The sequence below is a fragment of the Oxyura jamaicensis genome, chromosome 2, assembly GCF_011077185.1.
Source record: "Oxyura jamaicensis isolate SHBP4307 breed ruddy duck chromosome 2, BPBGC_Ojam_1.0, whole genome shotgun sequence".
NCBI lineage: Eukaryota > Metazoa > Chordata > Aves > Anseriformes > Anatidae > Oxyura > Oxyura jamaicensis.
The window spans coordinates 53,705,421-53,730,055 of NC_048894.1; the positions used below are offsets into that span (position 1 = coordinate 53,705,421).

General features: G+C 40.8%; 2 protein-coding genes across 4 annotated transcripts in view; both read left to right on the forward strand.

The window, feature by feature from the left end:
* The window catches only part of ICE1 (interactor of little elongation complex ELL subunit 1), a 35,563-nt gene extending 26,562 nt beyond the window's left edge, over window positions 1-9,001 (forward strand). For all 3 annotated transcript variants that reach the window (XM_035316733.1, XM_035316731.1, XM_035316732.1), the window contains 6 exons: window positions 241-409; window positions 1,707-1,867; window positions 4,770-4,960; window positions 6,306-6,412; window positions 7,116-7,214; window positions 8,145-9,001. In XM_035316733.1, coding sequence (XP_035172624.1) covers window positions 241-409; window positions 1,707-1,867; window positions 4,770-4,960; window positions 6,306-6,412; window positions 7,116-7,214; window positions 8,145-8,326 — 909 coding nt within the window. In that variant the 3' untranslated portion in view covers window positions 8,327-9,001. The remainder of the gene's footprint in view (window positions 1-240; window positions 410-1,706; window positions 1,868-4,769; window positions 4,961-6,305; window positions 6,413-7,115; window positions 7,215-8,144) is intronic.
* Window positions 9,002-16,231: 7,230 nt separating this feature from the next.
* On the forward strand, window positions 16,232-24,154 carry HUS1 (HUS1 checkpoint clamp component). The gene is made up of 8 exons (XM_035316760.1): window positions 16,232-16,372; window positions 16,679-16,806; window positions 17,366-17,542; window positions 18,165-18,272; window positions 19,173-19,247; window positions 21,199-21,298; window positions 22,011-22,142; window positions 23,075-24,154. Exons 1-8 carry the CDS (start codon window positions 16,321-16,323, stop codon window positions 23,155-23,157), a joined length of 855 nt encoding a protein of 284 aa, XP_035172651.1. The 5' UTR covers window positions 16,232-16,320; the 3' UTR covers window positions 23,158-24,154.
* Window positions 24,155-24,635: the final 481 nt, after the last annotated feature.

Genomic DNA, 24,635 nt, shown 5'->3' on the forward strand with positions numbered 1-24,635 from the left:
AGACACTCAGTCTATCCAGTAGATGATTCCTGTTTCTCCCCACTTGTCTCATGCCCACTGACTCTAACGTTGCTGCTCAGGTTTGTTATTTCATTTGCTTGTTGCCTATGACTTAATGATGTGTGTTCTTATGTGGATGCAAACAATGTTCTTACAAACAGTTCTCTTGTCATACTGCTATAATGCTATTGAATATTCTCAAATATAGTGCAGTCTAACAACTGTTCTTGTGCCTTATAGCATTTAGCTGAGTCGTTGCTGCATGCTATTCTCAATAAACTCAAGGCTCAGAAAACAGCCTCAAATTACAATTTCAACCAGGCTCTTTGTCGAGTCTATACAGGAACTTGTCGACAGCTGGGAGATTTGGAAAGAGCCCGCCTCTTCTGCTATAGCTTACTTAAAGAAGGTACAGTGTGTGTCTTGGTGGTCTTGTATCTTGAACATTTTGTCTGTCTTTGCTGTATTGTTCCAGAATGATTAGGTTTGTAAAGGCAAATGAACAAAGAAAATCTTCCTGTGAAATGCACATTTTCCTTGGACTATTTTTCTATACTGCAAAAATATAGTCTGTTATAGAAGAAATTTCCTGTCTCACAGTTGTCTACATCTCTCTCTCAGCTTGGTGATCACCTGTGCTCTTAGTAGTCCACTCATTTTTCAAACAAATACTTACTTTCTGATCCTCTATACTTTCATTTTTGCCCTGCCATCTCCAAAATGATATTGTGATTCCAGAAAACTTTGTACTTTTTGTTTACTACTGTTGTTACTGAGCACGCACTGACTCATAAAACACATCTGATTTTTAAGAAGAAAAGAAAAAGGAACCAACAATCTGAACTTCTTTAAAACTCTGTTAAATGCAGACTCTGAATGATTTTCTGTTGTATACTTTGAATTGTTTAAATTCCTGTTGTGGATTTTCTGTGGTTTTATTTTATTTTATTTAGAATGTGAACAGTTGTAAACACATCTTGAAGGTTTTTCCCCCTTTTTTTTTCAATTCAATTATTTTATTTTGATTACTAATGCATTCGTTTTAAAGTTTTCCCCTTTGTTTGGTAACACAAGTGAGCTATATTTGAGCTACACAATTGCTGAATTGACTATAAACAGTCAGTGCATCATCTGTTCTATTGGTTTCCTGTCCATCTTTTTTTTTTTTTTCTTTTTCTTTTTCTTTTTCTTTTGGACTAGCTCTAGTTTAATCCAGTGATATGAGTATTCATTTGTAGTTGGATTGTATCAGGTGGGATTCCAGAGTGCATCTTCCAGTTTAAAGTCATTGTAAAATCCAGTTTTTGTGCGCCAAGACCGCTCTCGTTAGTGAACTAAAGTGCAGTAAGAATAAAGAGAAAGGACCACGCGCACTGTTGTTACACAGCCAAGTCCAGTGAAACCATGCCTGACTTACTAAAACATTCTTTTTGGAAAGAGAAAAAATGACTTACAGTGGAGAAGGTGTTTTGGTTTGCTTGTTTGTTTTTTCATTTGGTTGTATGTTTTCCCCTCTCCTCCATTATTTAATATCAGGACTGAGGTGTACTAGTATGATTCCACCTTACTGGGCTGCAGTTTTTACATAACTTCTGTGCCTTCTCTCCTTGCTGTAGAGTGTACTGGCTTACTGGCTTTTGGTGTCTCAGTGTATTTTTTTTTTTGTATGTTAACAACTTACGTTGCTCTCTCTATTTTTTTCTTAGGCTTTCCAGATGCTGTGAAATTGATTTTATTCATCACAAACATATGGCCTGACATATTTTTATTCGAAGGTGCAATTAACAAAGCCATGCAATTAATTATCAGGAAGAGTGCAAATGACGATGTCCTGGCCTGTCTCAGCACTTATCTCAGCTGGGAGCAGGTAATTTCTGCTTTCACTGTCAATATCAGCTTTTGTCTGTTTTGGTTCCCTGGCTGGCTGTATCAAATCAAGAATCTTCTGATGCAGGCTGTGAAGATGCTCCGTGGATCTCCCATGGAGCCTATACTATTGCACAACTAACGATACTTAAGGCTATCTTCCTGTGGTTGTCTAAACCATATTAGAACACAACACTTTTTTGTTTCCCCTCTTAAATAATACCTCTAGTAAACACTTGAAGTGTTTTTATTATTTTTGAACTTCTGACTGGAGTACTCTTGGACAAGGGAGTTGTATCACTACATGGAACTGTGATTTTAATGTTTCTTGAGGTCATTTTTTTTTGTTTTGCTTTGTGTTGTTTTTTATCATGTTTTCTGGTTGTTTATTTTATTTTAATTAAAAAAAAATACATATTGGGATTGTCTGTCTTTTGTAGTCCCTTGTATAATTGATAATTATTTATCACAGTTATTTTCAAGATGAGTCTGTCTCATCTTACTCGTGATCTTTCTGTGATGTAGAGTGTAAATGACCATTTTACAGTATTTCATAAGCAGTTGACACAGTGCAAAACTGCAGTAGTGGTAGAAGAATGACCAATTCTTAGGACCTAAGGACTCTAGGAATTTGACCTCAAGTCTTTGAGGCCAGGACTTTCGTGTGATCTTGGATGAGTTGTGTAATTTCTGTTAGTTTTAAGCAGGTACATATTACTATCCTAAAAGGGATCTTGCAAAGAGGAAAAATTGGAACATCCTTTGTATCAGCAGGGGCAAATTTTTATCATACAGATGGAAAGCTGGAGAAACTTTGCTCCTGGATAAGGAGTTTGTATGGCAAGCTTGCGTGTTTTCTGGAAAGCTAGTGCCCTGCTAGTTTTGGAGACCAATATGTCAGGCTTGCTTGATGGAAGAACTATAGTTCTGTAAAATACAAGCTGAACAAAATTGTCTGAATCTCTTCTGAAGCTCTTCTATTCTAAATCCTAGCATACTGCTCAATTTCTGGTTTAGAATCATAGAATGGTTTGGATTGGAAGGGACCTTAAAGATCATCTAATTCCAGCACCCCTGCCATGAGCAGGGACACCTTTCACTAGACCAGGTTGCTCAAAGCCTGGCCTTGAACACTTCCAGGAACGGAGCATCCACAGCTTCTGTGGGCAACCTTTTCCATTGCCTCACCACCCTCTGAGTAAAGAATTTCTTCCATCTGATGTAAATCTCCCCTTTTTGAGCTTAAAGCCATTACTCCTTGTCCTATCATTACACTCCCTGACAAAGAGTCCCTCTCCTGCTTTCTTGTTGGTACCCTTTAGGTACTTGAAGGCTGCAGTGTCGTCTCCCTGGAGCCTTCTTCAGGCTGAACAACCCCAACTCCCTCAGCCTGTCTTTATAGGAGAGGTATTCCAGCCCTTTGGTCAATCTTTGTGGCCCTCCTCTGCACTTGTTCTAATAGGCCCATGCCCTTGTACTGGGGGTCCCAAAGCTGAACACAGTCCTACAAGTGGCAGGTGGGGTCTCACAAGAGCAGAGTAGAGAGGGAGAATCACCTCTCTTAGCCTGCACACCACACTTCTTTTGATGCAGTAGTCTTGGGGACTACAGCTAGGCTTGTGGTAATCAGCATGGCCTTTAGGTGTACTCACTGGAAAACCTTTTTTTTTTCCTGTTTTGATTTGCTTTGTACTGGCCCTGAATTTAATGTGGTACCAGTGGAATTACAGCACATATAAACCCTCAGATTTGCTGCAGGCTTACAGTGGGGTGAGCTAAGAGGGCATATATTTGTAGATGTTTCTTTTTTGTTGGGATGTAACATTAAGCTCTGGTGTTCAGAGTTACGCAGTACTGCAATCCTTGTTTAGCAAAGAAGTTGTACTCTCCATTTTATTAGGTTATCACTTTCAATCTTATTCCAATAGAGATGCACGTAAGTGTACCTCAGTAATTGTTCTGTACACTCCTGCTACCCTCAAGCTATTGCTTGGAGCTCTTAGAAAACATGAGAGCTGCTGCAGCTGGGGAGAAGAACCTCAGGATCATCTGTTGATCAGAGCTGCTGCCATTGCCCTTTGTGATATTTACCTAGATGGACGTACGGGGACAATTTTCAAGTTGCTTGTGGTTGACTGTCTGTTGTATCAAGATGCTTGTGACTTTTTTGTAAGATTATTCTGTGTGAAAGTAAAGCTCATGTAGCATAGGGATTTAGTTCTTGGTTAAAGTATACCAATTTTAGTGATTTACACAATTGCAGTTTGCGAAGTATATGGTCCATACTGGGAAAGTAATTTGAGCAGCCACTGTGTTTGTGTTATAAGCCTAGACTTTTTTCTTAATACTTCAGGTCTGTGAAAGATGTTTGTCTTTAAATGTCCTTGTTTACCTTAGCTGTTTAATTAGCAGAATTGTTTTATGTGATGTGTTTTCAGTTCTTATTACCTCAGCTATTGCAAGTGCTTGCTTGGAAATTACCCCCTACTGAGCAATAATCAGTAAAAAAATTCAGCATTGTTTAAAAAAATCTCAGAAATGAGCAGGACTGATATAATCTTCTTGCATTGTAAAAGGGCTCTTCTGACTTTAAAGTTTCATCAAGAGAAACAAAAATCCCCAAACTGTGGGAGCAGAGAAGAGAATGGGTGTAGAGTTTGTGTTTGTTTTCCCAAACTCTGCTTTTTCTAAAATCATCAAGATGGATACTGAGTACTTGAAGATTTTAGTTCTGTGTACTTTTTTATTTGTTTGCTTCTGTTAATACTAGCTTAAAGTTGAATTTGTGTTGTAAGGTGAACTCCAATGCTGCTATGGACGGTCAGAATCTAATATTTGTAAAGAGTGCAGTTCTGGGTTGGTAACTTTTCATGCATTAAAGTAATTACCTTCTGTAATTCCAGAGTTCATCTTTAGATGCAGGTATTATGATCTCGAACCTGCTTTTAGAAATGCAGTCATGTCCCAAAGTAGAATTTCATAAGAGTGAACGATATGGAGAAGATCTGAGTGAAGATGCTTGGCAGTACATATTTGCTATTGATCTACTCTGCACTAACCTGAAGTGGGATTGGACACATGACAACGTCATAAGGTATTGTGGCAAGCAGCTCCTTCAGACATCTTTCTGTGCTTTTTTTTCGAATTTGAAACATTGCAGCTTAGCTTTTAACATAAGGAAATCTTGCATACGTACTTAGAAAAGAAGGTTTTGTAACCTGGTGAGGCCTAGACTGCTGTGTTTGTCTGCCATATTTTAAGATGAGTGAGCAAATGGAGGATATTGGAGTACTAATTCAAGAAATTAGTCCTGTTAGAACCTTTCTAATAAGGAGTTGCTTTTAAAATAGTTATATGTGAACTATTGTGAAAGATTTTGAGATGTACTGTTTGTCAAGTGAGCAACATAGTTGTTTTCCTCTGAATTTAGTATTATTTTTTTAAAAAGCTTTTCTTTTTCAGTCACTAAAAAATGGGGGTGGAACTTTTGATCTGTGAACAACACTACTTCAGTGTTGAAAAGGAGTATGGTTGCACTTCACTATTACACTATCCTGATTTCAGACTGATTTCAATTCTAAAACCATTATAATACGTCGACCCAGTGGCTTACATTTTCTTTGAACACTTCAGTCCAATGCATAACCTGCTGACATATTTAACTTGGTTTGAAAGACTGCAATTTGACGTGTACACTGATCTGACAACCCCTATTTTGTATGTAGATGCTCTATAAGCTAGAATCTTCAAAATAAGGCATTGGTTTAACAACTACATAATCTAATTGTTGAATATGAAGTAAATGTGAAAAACGTATTAGAATCGTTAAAAGCCTTGATACAGAAGTTATTTTTAGTGGAATACTTTAAAAATGTATTCTAGGTTCAGTGAAAGGTGAAGTCATTCAGAGTTGATTGTGTGAAGTTGTACTAATGATAACTAAGTCTATCAGCATAATTTTAAAGATGGTCTCAAAATTTCAAGGACTTGTCTCAAGTCCATTCAGATTTAAAAACAAGCACCAGATCCTACTTATAACAAACAAACTGTTAATTTTCAGTCATAGAAAATGTATGACTCATGTAACATTTGAAAGAAGTGTGGTTCCATACACATGTAAGTTAGTGAAGCAACCTCTTGATTTTATGTAGAGATGCAGAAAGTTGCAAGGAAATGGAAGATGGACAGAAATAATATTCTGAACGGGAACGATTCCTCCAGCAATTTAGCTTGTAATGTTTGGGTGTAAAACAATCTTTAAATAACTGAGACTTGTAGATGCTTGTAGTGTTACTAGTTTCGCCTGAAGGTGAATTCAACATTCAAGTGGAGTTACACAAATACACAGTAAATGAAAGAATCATTTGCGTTTGTTTCTGTATAAATATTCTGTGCAACCCTTCATGCAGTATCAGATTTTTTAATTAATTTATTCACAGCAAAGTGCTTTGGCCTTCTATGGATAAGTGGGTAAAGAAGAGAAAAGAGCATGAAACTGCGCAGTCTATTCCTGATAGTGTTATTGCATTGACACTCAGGCTAATTGGTAAGTAATCTAAATTCATGATTGAATTTCTGGTTTATATATGACCTTTAAAAGCGTCAGTTTGCCTGGAAAATGACTTGAAGCATTTTTGCATTTTTTGGATTTTTAACTTTCTTCAAAAAATTTCACCTTAAAAAGCAAAACTGTTTCAGTCTTATGCAGATACTATTTGTCAGCCTGTGAAAATCATATATTTAAGTTATGAGATGTTACTATGATTTCATGGTAGTAAATATTATTGTTTTATCTATTTAAAAATAAGTTATTTGTAGCTATATATGCTTTTAGCGAAGTATATAAAATAAGACTATGCGTAACATAATACCTCTTGATGTGATTTTAAGGTAAAATCTTTTATTTGGTATCTAGGTGGCATTCAGGATAAACAGATAAACTTTGGTTTCAGATAGATGTTTTTGGTATGTAAGTTACATAATACTGCTTGTTAAACAGAAGTTGCCTTCTTTGAGTTTTACTCTTAAAAATTGTAAACCTGCAGGAGGTTTTATCACTCTGATGAAAAATGCTGATGGTCCCAAGACAAATATGATAACAGTAGCAGTTGTAGGCAGTTGCAATTCAAATTTGGATTTTATGTTGGCATTTTAACAGGTGGTGAACGTAAAATTTAGGAAGTTGATTGTCTAAACCTCAGATACATAGTAACCTTTTTTTTTTTTTTCCCTTTTTTTAAATCTTTCAGGTCGATTGGGCCAAATAGGTTTGAAGGAAGGTTACATTTCTGCTGTGAAGAATATTAGTTCTGTAATTGCACTGTTTGTACATCATGCAAAAGAGGAAGGTAATGTCTATTTAGAGGAACTTCAGCATGAAATCTGCAATGTGAATTTCTGCCAGCATAAACAAAACACGCAAATTAGGTCAAGAATGCCAAAACAGCCTGCTTTGTGCAGTTTTATGTTAGTGTAGAAAAGAACAAACAGGTTTCAGTTTGAGTCCTTGGCCCTTCCAAAGTTAATGAAGCCTGTCTTTTACTTTCTCTTTCAGGCAGGAAACAACTCTGAGGTAGTTTCAGCCAACATGAAATTATGCTGTTTCACCTAACAGTGTACCAGCTGCTTCTGAGAATTTAGTGTGTGATCTTGGCATAAGCAGGAATAGTTAATTTATTACCTGAACAGTTCGTGCTGGGGTTTGCTACTAGCAAGATTGTTGTATTTGGAGACAGGGGGCTGCAAGATGTTCTAAGTTCCTGACTGAGACCAAGTGGGGCAAGAAAAGCAGCATTTGCATTGCTAAGTTATTCTGCATATTAAGTAAATTTTGCAGTGAAGCATGGGTTGATGCTAGGGAGTTGTATTGAACCACTCCTATAGCTACTCTGCCTTTCAATCTGAGGCTTTTCCATGTAAGTGGAAGAGACACATCTTTAAGTGTCTGTTTCAGTCTCTGTGTAAACCTGACTATTTTCATACCATCTTGATCAGATGGTACTAGAACTAGAGTAAAATCACTGAATAGTCAAATCTTTTTTGCCCTTTGAATACTGAAAATCTTCTGAAATCAGAAAACTGGAAAATGCTATTATAAAATGAAATGCTACAGAGTTTTTGTGAAGGTCATCATCTTGCTACTTTCAGGTTTCAGACATCCCCCCAAAAAATGTTAGTATTCCAATTCTTGAACTAATGGTTTCTTTAGCTTCGTGTTTCTTCTCAGAATTATTGCATATTCAAATTTCTAGAAGCTGATTTGTGTTAACTTTCTGCAGATGTTCCCTGGGGTGTGCAGCTGGCAGCCGTATATTCACTGTGTGACTTGGGTTCAAGCAATCCAGTAGGTATCGTTGAAGCCATCAATGCTTGGAGAGCAACAGTTCTTAACAGCATCCCTTCTGCTGTCACAAGTGTCTTAGCTGAAATCACTTCTCTGTGTAAAATGGAGCTACACTAAAACCTAGGGAAATGTATTGGTCTAAAGGAAGAAGTGCCTTATTTTACTAAGCAGTAATTGGTTCCAGTTAAATACAATACACAGTGGTGGCTTAACTACTTTGTTTGTATTTTCTGTTTGAGGGGAGAATATAAAAAGGAATAAAAATGCTTGCTTTTCCTAATGACTCATCAGTGATCTAAAAGCCATTATGTTTTTGATGTTTGAGAGGTTTCTCGTTTGATGTCAATAATAACCAGTAGCTATTTCCATTGCTTTTCTTCAATCACCTTGGAGTGCGAGCATTTTGCTACAACAGAAGATAGAGCCTGGCTGAAAACTTTGCTCTGTTATTTTGTACTATATTTATAAAGTTGTTGTTCAGATGGCAAGCTTTGGCCAGTTTGTTTTATTTTACTTGAGTAGTCTCATCTGCTTAATTTAAAATACTTGCGTAAAGCATGTTGGAATTGACCTCTTGTGTAACAACCGCGTATATAGTAACAGAGATATGAAGTCTCTGAACTTGTAAATATATGGTATATTCTGATAATGTGTTTTTTACATTTGATATTGTTCCACTTGGGGAATTTTGTATATGTAAATAGAATGTTGGTCCAGAAAAAGTTTCAATTTCTAAATTCACTACATTCTGCGTTTTTATATCTTTCGTAATAAAAGAAGCAAACACCATTATGTTCTTGTTTGTCTTTTTAAATAACACGCTGAGAAAACTGTTGTTTCCAGCTTAAGGAGTACTTTGCAGACACAGGTTTCAACAGAATTGTCAGTAGCAGCATACACTTCACAGTGTCTTCTGGTTCTTGTAACTGTTTTTGGCACCTGAGGACCAGGTTGTTTCTTGCTCCTCTCAGCAGTTTCCCAGTTCTTTCTTGAGCTGCAGGCTCCCAGTTCTTGTTTATAGAGCTCATGATTTCTATTCAATTATCTTCCCTGTCCCACTGGATGACGAGGGGAGAAACCACAGGTGGGGAAGAGGATTGACCTAGGTAATCTGCAGAGGGAGCAACAAGTGTGGGAAAACAGACAGATAAGGGATAAGGACAATCCGTTGTGGGCCAACAGTTGGCTGGTTTGTATATTTTTCTGTCAATGCGCTTTACCTCATTGGCGCAGACTCTCTTATCTCCAGTGCTAGCTTTGAATTTCTTTCTCTGGCTGAGGCATACTCTGTTCTGATGTGGGGGGATGTATAGGTGTCTGGCTGCTTACTGCTGGAGGCAGACTCTGGGGTCTATGTGCTTGGGTGGGCGGACTCATTCACCAACATCCTTTTTGGGTGCATGGATATGAGGATGTGATTGAATGACGTTATGAGAGAATGGGTGTGAATGGATAATATTTAGAGATTCTTGTAGTCAGGTTTATTACCTTCCCCTCTCCTGGACCTTGCTTTAATTTTTGTTACCCTAATTTCCAATTCCAATCATCACCTCTTATTCTTTTCACTCTGTGCCACTGATAGGAAGCATCAAGAGCAAGGCTGCTCCACAAAGGAGAATGTGCCACATGCCCAAGGAATGTGCCATATGCCCAAGAGCACCACAGGCAGTGCTCTTACTGACCAGGGCACAGTCCTGAAGCATCTGAATATGGTGGGCAGAGTGGAATACTAAGAGAACTTTTCATGAACAGACCCAGCCAAGGTAGTGAACGAGGTCCAGGAGCCACCCAGATCCAGGAGTCCAGTCAGAAGCAATGAGAGATGCAGCCAGAGGCAGGTCAGGAAACAGCTACAACACAGGCCTATGGGTCCATGGTCCATCAGGGAGACAGGACTGGAGACAGAGATGAGGTCAGCAGGCAATGGGGCTGACATGACTGGGTGACAAAGTAGGTTAAAAGGTCAATCTAGGAGACTGAAGCGGAAATAACTAGAGTGTTGATTTGAGGAGATGAGGTCAGAGGCAGGTGGATGAAGATCCATTGTGAGGGACATCAGTGCAATTAAGGCCTGATGGTGCACTCAGATCTACCATACTGAGAAAAGTCTATCTCTGAGTGGTTCAACTCTGCAGGCACACCACCGCCACCACCCCTGCAGGTTGACATAAAGACAGTTTAATAAAAAAGAAAAAGAAAAACAAAGCATTATTCTGTTGTTAATTTGAGTCCTATGTATACATGTAATTTGCTAATGACCTTCAAACTGGTGAGTAAGAGGAGACCTGCATCTGGAAACACCGAAGGTCTGAGCTGATGACTTGGTTGATACTGAGCCAAAAGAACAAATATTTTTTTCCCTAATAGAACAATGGACTGGAATCTGAAATGTTTTATGAACAGATAGGCCAAGCCTTTACTATGTATAGTTAGATTGAAAGAAGTTTAGAAACTTTGTATCTCTGGTGCTATGTTACTTGCTAATTAGTCAGCTTTAACAATACAGATTTGTGTGATGACCCTGGAGGATATTTCAGAAGATTAGGTGAGAAATTCATGCAGTGCATATATTCTGGGATGTGTAAATGACTTAGCTTAGTATACATGCCTAAGCTGAAACAATAAGATAAGAAAGAACAGAGATAAGAAAGAGCATGTGCAAGAACTGGGTTTAACTAGTGAAAGCAGTGAGGAAGACTACTGATGACCACCAGAAGACCCCAGAAGACCACCAGCAGAAACAAATGCTCATGTGTCAGGGACGTTTACATATTTTAATGAGTTCTGGGAAATAGTATGAATATGTTATTTATTGGAAAGCTACTGAATATGTCTATTCTAATTGCATATAGCCTTCGTTGTTGAGCAACTCGTGCATACACTAGGTGGAGTAATCCCCTATGTGTTCAGTGCTGCAATTAAAAAATGCCAGCTTTCTAAAACTCCAAACTGAGTCTTAGAGAGTTTAATCAACCAGCTTTTAAGGTAACAGATAAGTCATGATTATCTGTCAGACTTAGAGCCCACGTTAATATTTGAAAGGTCTGTGAATGTGTTGTGTGTGTAAATCTAGAGAGTGAAGGTTTGTGTATGTTATCAACAGGATTCTTAAATCCTGATGAAAGGGGGAAAATGGCTTTACTATCTGTGCTCATATTTATAGGAATGCTGTTTCAGTTTCCTTGTAAAGGCACAGCTCTGTCTGTGTTGGTCTACTGTGGCTGACTTTGTGTGTGTATCTACATCTCTGGAATACATATTCAGCCTCACCACAGGCTAGACCTGCATATGGGGAGAGCAGCATCTGCATCCATTGAACTGAGACTGGAGAAACCTTCTGGGTCTTTAAGTGCACTGAACTGTGTGTGTGAGGAATGTGTTAACCACTTTGCCGTGCTCTGCCTTACCTGCTCTGCAAGGAAAGAGTTAACAGTTCTGCCTAGAAGCTGGGCACTAATTGCTTCGTCTCCAACCAGAGCTGTAAAAGTGGGCCTGAATACTTTTAGGGGATGTACTAGGAGCAACAAAAGTTGGGGTCAGCTGTCTTGGTTCCGTTACTTCCCAGATTGTGCACCCCCAAACTCTTTGTTGGCAGGAGAGCGTAAGAAGCAGAAAAGTCCTTGGCTCTGTGTAACTGCTGCTCTGTAAGAACTAAAAACATCATCATGTTTTATCACCACTTTTTTCATCAAAAATCCAAAACATGGCATTGTGTGAGCCTCTGTGAAGAAAATTAACTCTATCCCAGCCAAAAACGAGACATAGGGTTAGGGTAGGACTAGGTTTAGAGTTTATGGTTAGGTTTAGTTAGGCTTGCTCAAGTTAGGGTTAGGGTCCTGGGTTAGTGTTAGGGTTAGTCATCAGGGTTAGGGTTTATGGTTAGGTTTAGGGCTATGGATAGGGCTGGTATTTTGGGTTATGTTTAGGATTAGGATTTGGGTTAGTGTTAAGGTATAATGTTAGTGCTTAGGGGTTAGGGTTAGGTGTAGTGATTAGGGTTAGATTTATGGCTAGGGTTATGGATAGGTTAAGCCTAGGAGAAGAGTTTGAGTTTAGGGTGAGGATTAAGGGTAGAGTTATGTTTTTGCTTTTAGGAAAAAAAATGCTTTTAGGAAAACACTAATTTAGGATTAGGGTCTAGTTTATTTAATTTAGATTTTATGGTTTGGGTAGGTTTAGTTTTAAGATTAAAGTTAGGGTTAGTGTCATAGAATTATTGAGTCATAGAGTCATTGAGGTTAGAGAAGATCTTCAAGATCAAATCCAACCATCCACCTAACTGCAACTCTACTGCTAAAACATATTTCTAAGCAATTTTCTCTTAAATACCTCCAGGGGTGGTGGCTCCACTGCCTCCCTGGGCAGCCTGTTCCAACACCTAACCACCCTTTCCGTGAAGAGATTCTTCCTGATCTCCAATCTAAACCTCCCCTGGTTCAACCTGAGGCTGTTGCCTCATGTCCTATCACTTGTCACCTGAGAAATGAGACCTAAGCAAGCTTTCATGCAGTTACAGAATCATAGAATGGTTTGTGTTGGAAGGGACCTGAAAGACCACCTGGTTCTTTCTTCTAGCTTCCTTCCTAGGACACCTTCCACTAGACCTCCACAGCTTGCTCTAGGATCAGGTTGCTCAGGATTGCTCCATCCAACCTGGCCTTGAACACTTCCAGGGATGGGACACCCAGGACTTCTCTGGGCAACCTGTTCCAGTGCCTCGCCACGCTCAGAGCAAATAATTTCTTCCTAATATCTAATCTAAATTTCCCTTCTTTTAGTTTAAATATATTACCCCTATCACTACACTCCCTGACAAAGAGTCTTGCTTTCCTGTAGGCCCACTTTAAGTACTGTAAGGCTGCTATAAGGTCTCCCCAGAGCCTTCTCTTCTCCAGGCTGAACAACCCCAACTCTCTCAGCCTGTCTTCATAGGATAGGTGTTGCAGCCCTCTGATTGTTTTTGTGGCCCTCCTCTGGACTCCAATATGGCCATGTCCTTCTTATGGTGGGGGTCCCACAGATGAACACAGTACTTTAGGTGGTGTCTCACAAATGCAGAGTAGAGGGGAAGAATCATCTCCCTCAACCTACTAGTTGCACTTCTTTTGATGGAGCCCAGGATACGGTTGGCCTTCTGGACTGCAAGTGCATATTGCTGGCTGATGTTGAGCCCTTCTCCACAGGGTTGCTCCTAATGCATTCTCTGCCCAGCTTGTATGTGTGCTTGGGATTGCCCTGACCCAGGTGCAGGCTTTTGCACTTGGCCTTGTTGAACTTCATGAGGAAACAGAGGATATAGTTAGAAAGTGATGAGGTCTTCCTCCTTTTCTCCAGACTAAACAGCCCCAGTTCCTTCAGGCTCTCTTCATACGTTTTGGTTTTCATTCCCTTCACCAGCTTTGTTGGTCTCCTTGGTACATGCTTAAGCCATTGTCCTGATATAATGTTATGGTTACATGTCCAGTTCTGGACTCCCCAGTACAAGAGAGACATGGAACTCCTGGAGAGAGTACAACAAACTGAAACACAGGAAGTTCCAACTGAATATGAGGAAAAACTTATTTGCTGTGAGGTGACAGAGCACTGGAACAGGTTGCCCAGAGAGGTTGTGGAGTCTCCTTCTCTGGAGATATTCAAACCCCACCCAGACGCGACCCTGTGCAACATGCTCTAGGTGTCCTTGCTTGAACAGGGAGGTTGGACTAGATGACATCCAGAGGTCCCTTCCAACCTCAACCATTCTGTGATTCTGTTACGGTTAGGGTTAGCCATTAGGTTTTGAGTTAGGGTTGAGGTTGGGGTTTAGGTTTAGTACTAGTGTTAGGATTCAGGTCTACAGTTAGGGTTAGGGTTTACAGAATCACAGAATTTTCTAGGTTGGAAGAGACCTCAAGATCATCAAGTCCAACCTCTGACCTAACACTAACAGTCCCCACTAAACCATATCCCTAAGCTCTACATCTAAACGTCTTTTAAAGACCTCCAGGGATGGTGACTCAACCACTTCCCTGGGCAGCCCGTTCCAGTGTCTAACAACCCTTTCGGTAACGAAGTTCTTCCTAACATCCAACCTAAAACTCCCCTGGCACAACTTAAGCCCATTCCCCCTCGTCCTGTCACCAGGCACGTGGGAGAACAGACCAAACGCCACCTTGCTACAGCCTCCCTTGAGGTACCTGTAGAGAGCGATAAGGTCACCCCTGAGCCTCCTTTTCTCCAGGCTGAACAAGCCCAGCTCCCTCTGCCGCTCCTCATAAGACTTGTTCTCCAGGCCCCTCACCAGCTTCATAGCCCTTCTCTGGACTTGCCTGAGCACCTCCATGTCCTTCTTGTAGCGAGGGGCCCAAAACTGAATGCAGTACTTGAGGTGCGGCCTCACCAGAGCCGAGTACAGGGGGACGATCACCTCCCTAGCCCTGCTGGTCACACTGTTTCTTATACAGGCCAGGATGCTGTTGGCCTTCTTGGCCACCTGAGCACACTGCTGGCTCATACTCAGCCGACTATCAACCATCACTCCCAGGTCCTTCTCTGCCTGGCAGCTCTCCAACCACTCATCTCCCAGCCTGGAGCTCTGCTTGGGGTTATTGCGCCCCAGGTGCAGAACCCGGCACTTGGCCTTGTTGAACTTCATGCAGTTGACCTCGGCCCATCGGTCCAGCTTCTCCAGATCCTCCTGCAGAGCCTTCCTACCCTCGAGCAGATCGACACACGTACCTAACTTAGTGTCATCTGCAAACTTACTGAGGGTGCACTCAATGCCCTCATCCAGATCATCAATGAAGATATTGAAGAGGACCGGCCCCAGTACCGAGCCCTGGGGAACGCCACTAGTGACCAGCCTCCAACTGGATTTGACTCCATTTACCACGACTCTTTGGGCCCGGCTATCCAGCCAGTTTCTAACCCAACGAAGCGTGCGCCAGTCCAAGCCAAGAGCAGCCAGTTTCTTGAGGAGAATGCTGTGGGAAACGGTGTCAAAAGCCTTGCTGAAGTCAAGGTAGACCACATCCACAGCCTTTCCCTCATCCACTTACCGTGTCACCTTGTCATAGAAGGAGATCAGGTTCGTCAAGCAGGACCTCCCCTTCATAAACCCATGCTGACTGGGCCTGATCGCCTGCTTTCCCTGCAAGTGCTGCGTGATGACTTTCGAGATAATCTGCTCCATGAGCTTCCCTGGCACTGAGGTCAAACTGACAGGCCTGTAGTTTCCCGGTTTAGCTAGGGTTTAGTTAGTTTTAGGTTTACAGTTAGGGTTAGGATTGAGTTGGGGTTAGGATTAGGTTTAGCCACTAGTGTTATGGCTTGGGTTAGTGTCCTGGGTTAGGGTTAGGCATAAGTGTTATGGATAGGTTTGGTGGTTTGGGATATGTTTAGGTTTAGGCTGAGGTTTAGCATTAGGGTTTGGGGTTAGGGTTAGGCATTTGGGTTCAGGCTAAGGCTAGGGTTAGGATTAGGTTTAGGTGTAAGGGTTAGGATTAGTGGCTAGGGTTGGGGTTAGGGTTTGAGTTAGTGTTAGGTTTAGTTTTAGCTTTAGTTTCCTAGGTTAATTTTAGGCTTAAGTTTATGGTTAGCCATTAAGTTAAATGTTGGTTTCAGGGTTAGGATTTACAGTTAGGTTTAGGGTTACAGATAATGTTGAAGTTTTGGGTTATGGTTATCATTAGGCTTAGGGTTCAGGTTTAGGTTGAGAGGATTAGGTTTAGAGTTACATTTCTGGTTAGGATTATGTTTAGGGTTACTACTTTCTTACATGACTGTTGCTTTTTTCCCTTGTCATCACTTAAGGTTTGGAAGACTATTACACCTAGAGGCAGACTCTGAGCCTGGCCCTTCCACGGCAGGGCGTGAGGGTGGGGTTACTCCTATTTTCTGCTGCAGGGCGCCCCCTGGCACTTGAAGAAAATTCCTCAAAGACAGCCGGGCTGAGGAACCATCCAGATATTTGGATTTACCGATTAGTCGAGGGGATTGCTTCGTGACGAGCCCCGCCCCGGGACCTCCCCGAGCCCTCCTTTCCCCCCGCCCCTCGCGTCAGGCCGCGCCCGGGGCCGCCTCGGCCCCGCCTTGGGCCGCGCTGCCGGAGGCGGGCGGCGGCTGGCGCTGCCATGCGTTTTCGGGCTAAGATCGTGGATCTCGCCTGCCTCAACAACTTCAGCCGTGAGTGTGTCGGGGTGATTGAGCCGGGTCGGCGGTGACCTCGGCCAGCCTTACCCGAGGAGGGGAGGAAGAGGGAGGGCTGTGCGCGCCGGCCCCTTTGCGGGCGCGTTGAGGCCCAGGCCGTGGCTCCATCCAGGGGCCTTTACTCGCGGGGGGGAGGCAGCGTGAGGTTGTTTTCTTCCCCCTCTTGCCTTCGACGTTTCTAGTAGCAGGAGATGTGATTCTGGGGAGTGAAGGCTTATCCCCTGCCACTGAGGTACCTGGCGCGAAGCAGTTTCTGCTGTAACGTTCCCCTTCCCTCACCAGGTGTAGTTAACACGATCGCCAAGTTAGCGAAGACCTGCACGCTGCGTCTCACTGCGAGCAAGCTGTATTTCATCCTCTGCGATAAAGTAGCAAATGGAGGGGTCAGCATGTGGTGTGAGCTGTGCCAGGTAAGCATGGGGGAGTTGAATAACCACATGTCATTGCGAACCACAGCATGTAGTTGGGTCCTTTTTACAAGTTGATTCTAACTGTAGTCCTTACCCTAGGTGTCTCAGGTCTTTCAGTGTGCTCTGTTTTGCAACACTGCCTTTAAGTTGTACAGGCCCAGTGTTTCTGACTAGACACCGCTTTTCCTAGGTTGTCACTTCTTTGTAAGGCTTCAGTGCGTGGTGGCCCACAAGATCCTGCCCAGAACTGGAAACAGTTGAGCGTAACCCATCCCTCATACCCCATGTTTTGACAACCTATGTGTGTTGGGGCAGGGTCTGAAGTTAATAGGTTTAGCTCTGAAGAAATGGGCCTTCGTTCTTACACAGCCTGTATTGATTCCTGCATGTGGTGCTGGGCAGGGGAAACCTGCTGTAAGCATGTGGTTCTAAAGTTAAGGTATGTTAAGTCAAACTTGCCCCACTTCATTTACCTTTTTTCTTTCTTTTTTTTTTTTTTTTTTGTTTCCTTTTTTTTTTTTTTTAATTTGCTTTATTTCACAACTTTTAAAACTTGCAGGGGAATTTCTTTGATGAATTTCAGATGGAAGGAGTAGCTGCGGATCACAATGAAATCTATTTAGAGCTCACACCTGAGAATCTGTCGAGAGCATTAAAAACTGCCCAGAGTGCGAAGGCAGTGAAGATCAAGTTGACTAACAAACACTGTCCTTGTCTCAAAGTTTCTGTGGAGCTAGTAAGTGCAACAATGCTTTTATCATCATTATTAAGTAAAAACTTTGGTAGCTTTGGTGTAACTCTAGAAAACGAAAGAAAAATCTTGCCATTTTCCATTTTACTGGCATTTCCTGTCATCATGGCTGGTAGCACGCAGAACCAGCTTTGTGTTTTCCAAAAGACAAAGAAGAGGTGGAAGAATGAAAGCCATGTGATTGAGACACCTTTTTATAATGTCTTTGTCACTTGCTACCTTTTCTCTATTCATCTTCTAAATTTTCTGTGGATGATTACCTTCTCATTGAAGCCTCTAGGTGCAGGAGGTTTTAGTGTATTTTTGGCTCTTTGTTTTGTTTTTGCTTGTCATGCTATTCAATTTCAAACTGCACTTCAGATTTTTTGTTGATTTTAACACGGCTTCCCTGTTTACTTGAAGGATAGCACATAGATAGCAATGACTTGCAACTTCATCCTTATTCAAAAGTGAAGCCTGCGTAATAGGGGACCTGTGGAAGCTGTGGAAAATTGGAACTGGGTGTCTGAGACACTTGGTTCTAGTATTTCCTAGACTGGATCTGAAAAACTTGGATTCAGAATTCAAGTCCTGTTTTTAACTTCAAGAGCATCCTCTCTCCCTCAAGCCATCCTTATCAAGCAGCAGTAGGATTGTGACACATGACATTCCTGTGAGGGTTATTCCCAGAAGATTATGGAATGACTTCAGGGAGCCCAATATTCCAGACTTTGATGTAAGCCTCTGTTTTTATATTCACTGTGGAGTGGGGAGGTGGCTACTGAGGTGGAGTATACTGCCAGTGGGTTTTGGAGAGGAGACAGAGCAGAAAAGGGAAGGATGGAAGCTAGTTGTTTGGAGAGGTATGGGACATGGCTTCCATCTTGACAAAGAGAGCTCGGAACCTCTGAAAACAGAGCAGGTGGTTACCAGTTGTTGCTGTGATATTCAGGGTGGGACAGGGGAGGAGCAAAGGACTTGCATAGCTTTAGACAGGAGCATAAAACACATAGGTTTATGATTTCTTCATATGATCAACTGCTTAGGTACCAAGTAGCCCAAATATTTTGTTATATCTGTAATTTATGGCCTACCTGGCAGAGTTGGATGTATATGTTTCCTCTTGTTTTTTATATATTCTTTCTATATTCTTTTTGACTTCTAGCAGAATTGCAAGGGAAGGTCTTTGTACAAATGAGTTACTGTTAGAGGGTATGGATGTGTTACCTCTACAGCTAAGATTATTTCAATTTTGAAGACATATGGCACAGTAGAAACTTTATGCATTTTATTCTGTTACTTCAGATTTACACTGACGCAGTTTCAAAACTGATTGGCTATACTAACTTTTAGCGGGTTCATGTGAGAATCTGATCTGCAGAAATAGTCTGTGCTTTACTTTGAACACAGACTTGAGATAGTGTGTCTGAAGCAATTAGAATAGTGATGCCCTGTTGGTATAACGGGAAAGAGTTCCGTTCCTGGATTGCTTGCTGATTTTAGTTAAATATTGTGCTCTGTGCACTCAATGCATAACTCAGGAGTCTAAGGGAGACATTGCAAGGGAGAAATGAAGGCATTGCATCCCATTCACACATGAAATATTGGTGTGAATGCAGTTCTTGTGTCTTCTTAGGTCAGTATTTACCTACCAGCACTGAAAACAATGAAGAGTGTTGTGGAGAGAATGAAGAATCTCAGCCATACCATTGTAAGTTAAGACACTTCAAGTCTTTGTCCTACAGATGTCATTTTATCTTGGATGTAGTACTTTTCCCTGTTGCCCAAATTGGTGCCCCTGTGTTACATTTTATTTTTGGATGGGTCAGATGTTGAAGTAAACGTACCTGAAGATTGTGCAAGGGTTGAAGTGATTGGTGGGATTTATTTTAGGACTGATGCTGAAAAGTTTGTCCTGGGCCTCGTAGAATATGGTGCTCTTTGTACTAATTCCAGAAAGAACCTGATAATAGTGTTGCTGCAAGCCACTCTTTACATCTGGAAAGAAATTGTCATCTTTCATGAAGCTAGCTGGAGACTTTCCAGGTGATTTCTTTAAAGAAATGCCTATTAAGTGAGTTTTGTGTTACATGTCTGTTAAAATGACCTTTTGGTGAACTTGAGCTATGATTTAGAGGAAATCCTTCTCATGGCTCATGGATGTCAACCCATTCTTTAGATTCTGACATGGGGAGCTTTCAGCCCACCCTGGGTTTCTGGAGGGCTGGTGGACCTTCCACTGGAAGAAGCCCATTGCAGTTGGTGTGAAAAGGGATTTTCTTAAAATTAATTTAATTGCTCTCAGTCACCAGAATTTACTGGCATTAAAGGGAGTAAGTAGGTATAGAGCTTTGGAATAGTTTGGTTTGGTTTGTAACAATTTTGATAAATAGGAATATTTTTGTAAACTGAGAATCCTGAAATTGGGTAGGTCTTAGTCTTACAAGGCTTGGAAGGGTTGAAAAACTAACAATGGCTTTCTGGCAATTTTGCAAATGGCAATCATCATGCAAATAGAAGAGTAAAGCATTTCAAACTCCTTTCGTTTGTAAGCCTCTGAGTGTACTCCCTCCCCCCTCCCCAATATCCTCAGTGTACATGCTTACAGCAAAGCAGTGCACACAGGATAGCAACACTCAGAAGAGGTAGCATATTAACACTGGCATAACCGTGTTCCTAAATTCCTTACCTCATGCTCCAGAATATATTTTTAGTCAAAAATAAGTAAATCTCTGGGAAGTAGTTTTGATAGCTCTAAGGGAGATGGTAAAGTACTTGCGTCCTGTACATGCTTTTCTGTTATTAAAGAACAACAAAAAAAAAGTGTCAGAAATATTTATGCTAGATGCATAGATCCTGGTAGTAAATATGGTCAAGATCAGAGCTACAAAAAGGGCTTTTAGAAGGTCTTTCAAATAGTAATTGGTCATTGTGTGGGAGCATTCATCTGTGGGCATCTCCCATTCCATGGGTAATTCTGGTTGTCTTGTGAGCTTCTATAAACTATTGAGAATTCTTCTGATCACAAAAGTGAAGTGCTTAGATGTGCATTAGGAATCCTCTGATTTGCCTGGGATTCATATAAGATCATACATAGTCGTCTTCTGATAGGATGCTTTGTCAGGATAGAATTTGAAGGCTTTCAGCATTTTTCCAGGTTTTCTAGCAGTCCGTAGTACTGCTTGGAGTCATTGCTCTGGTGCAGCTGTTGTCTGTTCTTAAGTCTGGGAAAGCAGCTGCAGATCAGCTCTTGGTTCATCCCATTTTCTGTGTGTATTGTATGGACTGTGTATGTGCGTTTCTGTTTGTTGAGAACCTGGAAGGGAATGCAGTAATGTTCATCTGCAATTTCAGTCTCTTATTTCTAAAGGCTTTGTCCAGCACATGAACTTTCGAAAGCCAGTACTTGTTCTAAAAGTACTGGAGAGTGATTGAATTTCTCTCGCCGTAATTTCAGGAAAGATGGTGTGGGATCATTCACACACAAATGATGAGAAATGTATTTTGTAGCTGAGCATTCAGATGTTTGAACCACGTTCAAGAAGTGCAGTTGAGCTTTTGAAGGCATTGAAGCACTTCTGGAACCTTGAACAGAGGAGCACTTTATTCCTTTGTAATTCTGCAGTGCAGAAGTGTCTTTCCTAAAATTGATTGTATTGCAGGTGATTGAAGCAAACTTGAATGGAGAAATGAATTTAAAAATAGAAACTGATTTGGTATCTGTAACAACACACTTTAAAAACTTGGGAAATCCTCCCTGGGGTAAGTTTCCTTGTTTCTTGCCTCTTGTGTCTGTTTTACAGAATCACAGAACCATTTAGATTAGAAAAGACCTTAAAGATCCAAGTGTTAACCTAGCACTGCCAGGTCTCCCACTAAACCATGTCCCTGTGAACCACATCCACATGTCGTTTGAATACCTCCAGGGTGGGTGACTCAACTACTTCCCTGGGCAGCCTGTTCCAATGCCTCACAACCCTTTCAGTGAAGAATTTTTTCCTAATATCCAATATAAATCTCCCTTGGTGCAACTTGAAGCCATTTCCTTTGGTCTTATTGCTTGTTGCTTGGGAAAAGAGACTGATTCCCACCCTGCCACAAACTCCTTTGACGTAGTTGTAGAGAGCGATAATGACTCCCCTGAGCCTACTGTTTGGTCTTATTATGTAAGTGTGATGCTGATAATAGTACTTACCTTCTCTTAGCACTTATAAAATAGCATCAAGTCGTCATTTGAAGTCGTCAAATGAAACCTTAAAAAGGAAAGTGGCCAATGTCTATTCCCTGTTGTGGGGAATCTCTTCCAGTAACGTTGACAATCTGTAGGAAAACTGGGCTTTAGCTTCCTTGCGCTGCTGTTGCTACTAAACAGTCCCTTTGAATATCAACTGTTCGGTGATCGTCAGGTGTGTCCTTAGAGGTTTTGAAATCCCTTCTGATGTTTTGACTAAGTGATGTGTTCTTTCACTTCCAGCATCAGAGGATGGATGTCAAAGCTCTGCTCAAGACAGAGATCTGGAAAGCATGGCTGAGGCACGCATAGACATCAAGAAGTTGCAGCAGCTGCTTGCTGGACAGCAGGTCAATCCCACAAAAGCCTTGTGCAGTAAGTTCAACAGCTCTGTTTGCAAACTCCAGTTAAGGAGGGGATGTTTGCTGTTCTTGTAGTCTTAGGAGAACATCTTTTTTGTCAATTTAAAACTTGGCTATTTTTTACTGTGCTTGAGAACTTTTAATATTTTTGGGTTTAGTCAGTGGGCTTCAGCCCTTAGGTGCTTTGGAAAGAGAAGAAAAAAAAACAAACAGTAAAAAGCATTGTCATGACCTTTTAAAAGTAGCAAGTTGGAATATCTGGACTGACTGATCATGTGTGTCTTTTTATCATCTTTGTTTTGAAGTTAAACTGTTGTATTTAAGAATGTTAATATATTCTTTTTTTGGAAATTCTTAAAGCTTTAGTTTCTACTGGAAAAATGCATTTACTGACTTTTTAAAAAATTGTTTCCCTCATGTACTTTCTTATGTCCAGCATCAAATTAATTCTAATACCAAAATGCTTTTTACGCAGCAGGTGTTTCTAACCATAGAAACAGTGTGTTCTTTCTAAGCAGTAGCTGTGCAGGGTGGGTTCTATATTCTGTTTTGATAACTCTACATACCTTTTCCAAGGACTTCTGACCTCCTAAGAACATCTCTGTGTTATAGTTTAGTGCAGCTGCTAAGGGTTCCCAGAGAAGATTAAGTCATGGAATTAAAATATTACATGTCTTACAAGGCATTACATGCCTTCAAGTTACTCATTTCCTTTTTGGTATCAGCTTCCATAGACGCTTAATAATCCTTCATGGACCTTCAAGGACTTTAATACTACCGGGTGATATGTCTAGTCATCCTCTTTACTTCAAAATGTACTTTAAAATTGCATCCTGTATCGGATATGGTAGAAATATTGTATTCCTATGGTGACTTTCTCTAGAGGATGTCATTTTAAAGTATTTGCCGTACTTCAAATTGGATTTGTGTTTTTTCTCTTTACAGATATCATAAGTAAGAGAATCGTCCACTTTGTCTTGCTCCATGAGGATGTTTCCCTTCAGTATTTTATTCCAGCACTTGCCTGAATGATTCAGAATCAGTCATTTTCCAACCTGAGGCTCTGTCCACAAAGGGGGAAAAGAAATATTGTTACCTGTTTGAGTTGTATATAAATTCCTGACTTTTTTTTTGATTATAGACTGCTTGCTCTGTAAATGTTACTGTACCCCCTGTGGGGGGAAAAGGATCATTGTTCTTCATTTTGTAAAATGTAAGACATAATCAAACAATTTAGGCAAATATATGCTTTATACAGTTGTTTTAACCAACTGACACTTGTGCTGCTGAGTCACTAAATCTGCAGAAATTTCAGGCATAAGTGTTCATCTCCTTAAAGTTGTACATAATGTACATAAGTCAGCTCCCAGAAGGGGCAATGAAGGTTTTTTTTTCTTTCTTTGTTAGGAATATTTGAATGGATGGGATATTTAGCCTGTGGATATTCAGACTGAGTGTTCTTGTTCCTTCAGAAAAGAAAATAACTTGACGTTTGATATTACTATGGGGTACAGTCAGGAAAGCATTCACTGTATTAACTTAAGGTTATGCAGCACTGAGCATCAGACAACCATTAAGCCATAATTTTTGAGGTCCACTGTATGACATACTTGAGAAGCAGTTTTACAAGATTTCTGGCTCCAGTGACAGAAAATCTTGGAAGTAGACAACTTGACATAAATTTTCTAGTTATCCTGATATTTGAGCTGATCTATAGCTAAATTATGCTTTGGGAGAGATTTCTGTCTTGACCATGTCTTTCAGTTACTATACAGCTGCAGTAGGAGGTAGGCACATATAATCTGGAATTGAAGCTTTTTGTATTTGTGATGGATTTGGGATACTAATAAAGAATTGTCCCTTTTGGGTAAGGAAATAATACTGATTTGGCATGCAGCTGCAGAGAGGAGTTTAGAAGCAGTCTTGCCAAGAGAAGTTAAAATATTTAAAATATTTTAAAATATTGCTTTGTTGTTACATACTATAAAAGTCTAAAGTCTACTATAAAAGTCTAAAGAGAATGCATTCTGTGTTTTCTGTACATTGTTTTTTAATCTTCAAAAAGATCAGAGGCTGAAGATAAGAATGGGGAGAAAAAGGTGTAATATCTACCAGTCTACCAACATAAAGAAGGAGAGGCCAGTAGAGATTGTTTTACAGGTCTTCAGATGCTGGGAATGCTGGTGTGGGCAGATTCATACAGGCCTCTGACCAGCATGCAGCATGCTATTCAGATCCAATCCCTGGAAGGGATGCAGGATTTTTTTTTTTTTTTTTTTTTAAAAGAAAACAACTCCATACATCCCTCCAACAGAAAGGATGTTCACATGGGAGCTTCTTGCTGCAGGTTTAGATAAAGACAATGAAATCTAGGTAGCACAGTCACTGGTGACAAGTGGGAGATACCTGCGGGCCTCCTATGTTACAATGAGCAGGCAGTTTGTCCTGGCAAATGCACAGCGCAGCCCGAAGGCAATGCTGTACATCCAGCACGGATCTGGGCCTG

Coding starts and splice junctions, on each gene's coding strand:
- HUS1 (XM_035316760.1), top strand. CDS start 16,321: ATGCGTTTTCGGGCTAAGATCGTGGATCTCGCCTGCCTCAACAACTTC. Junction 16,807..17,365: donor TGTGGTGTGAGCTGTGCCAG/GTAAGCATGGGG, acceptor TAAAACTTGCAG/GGGAATTTCTTTGATGAATT. Junction 18,273..19,172: donor CCAATATTCCAGACTTTGAT/GTAAGCCTCTGT, acceptor GTGTCTTCTTAG/GTCAGTATTTACCTACCAGC.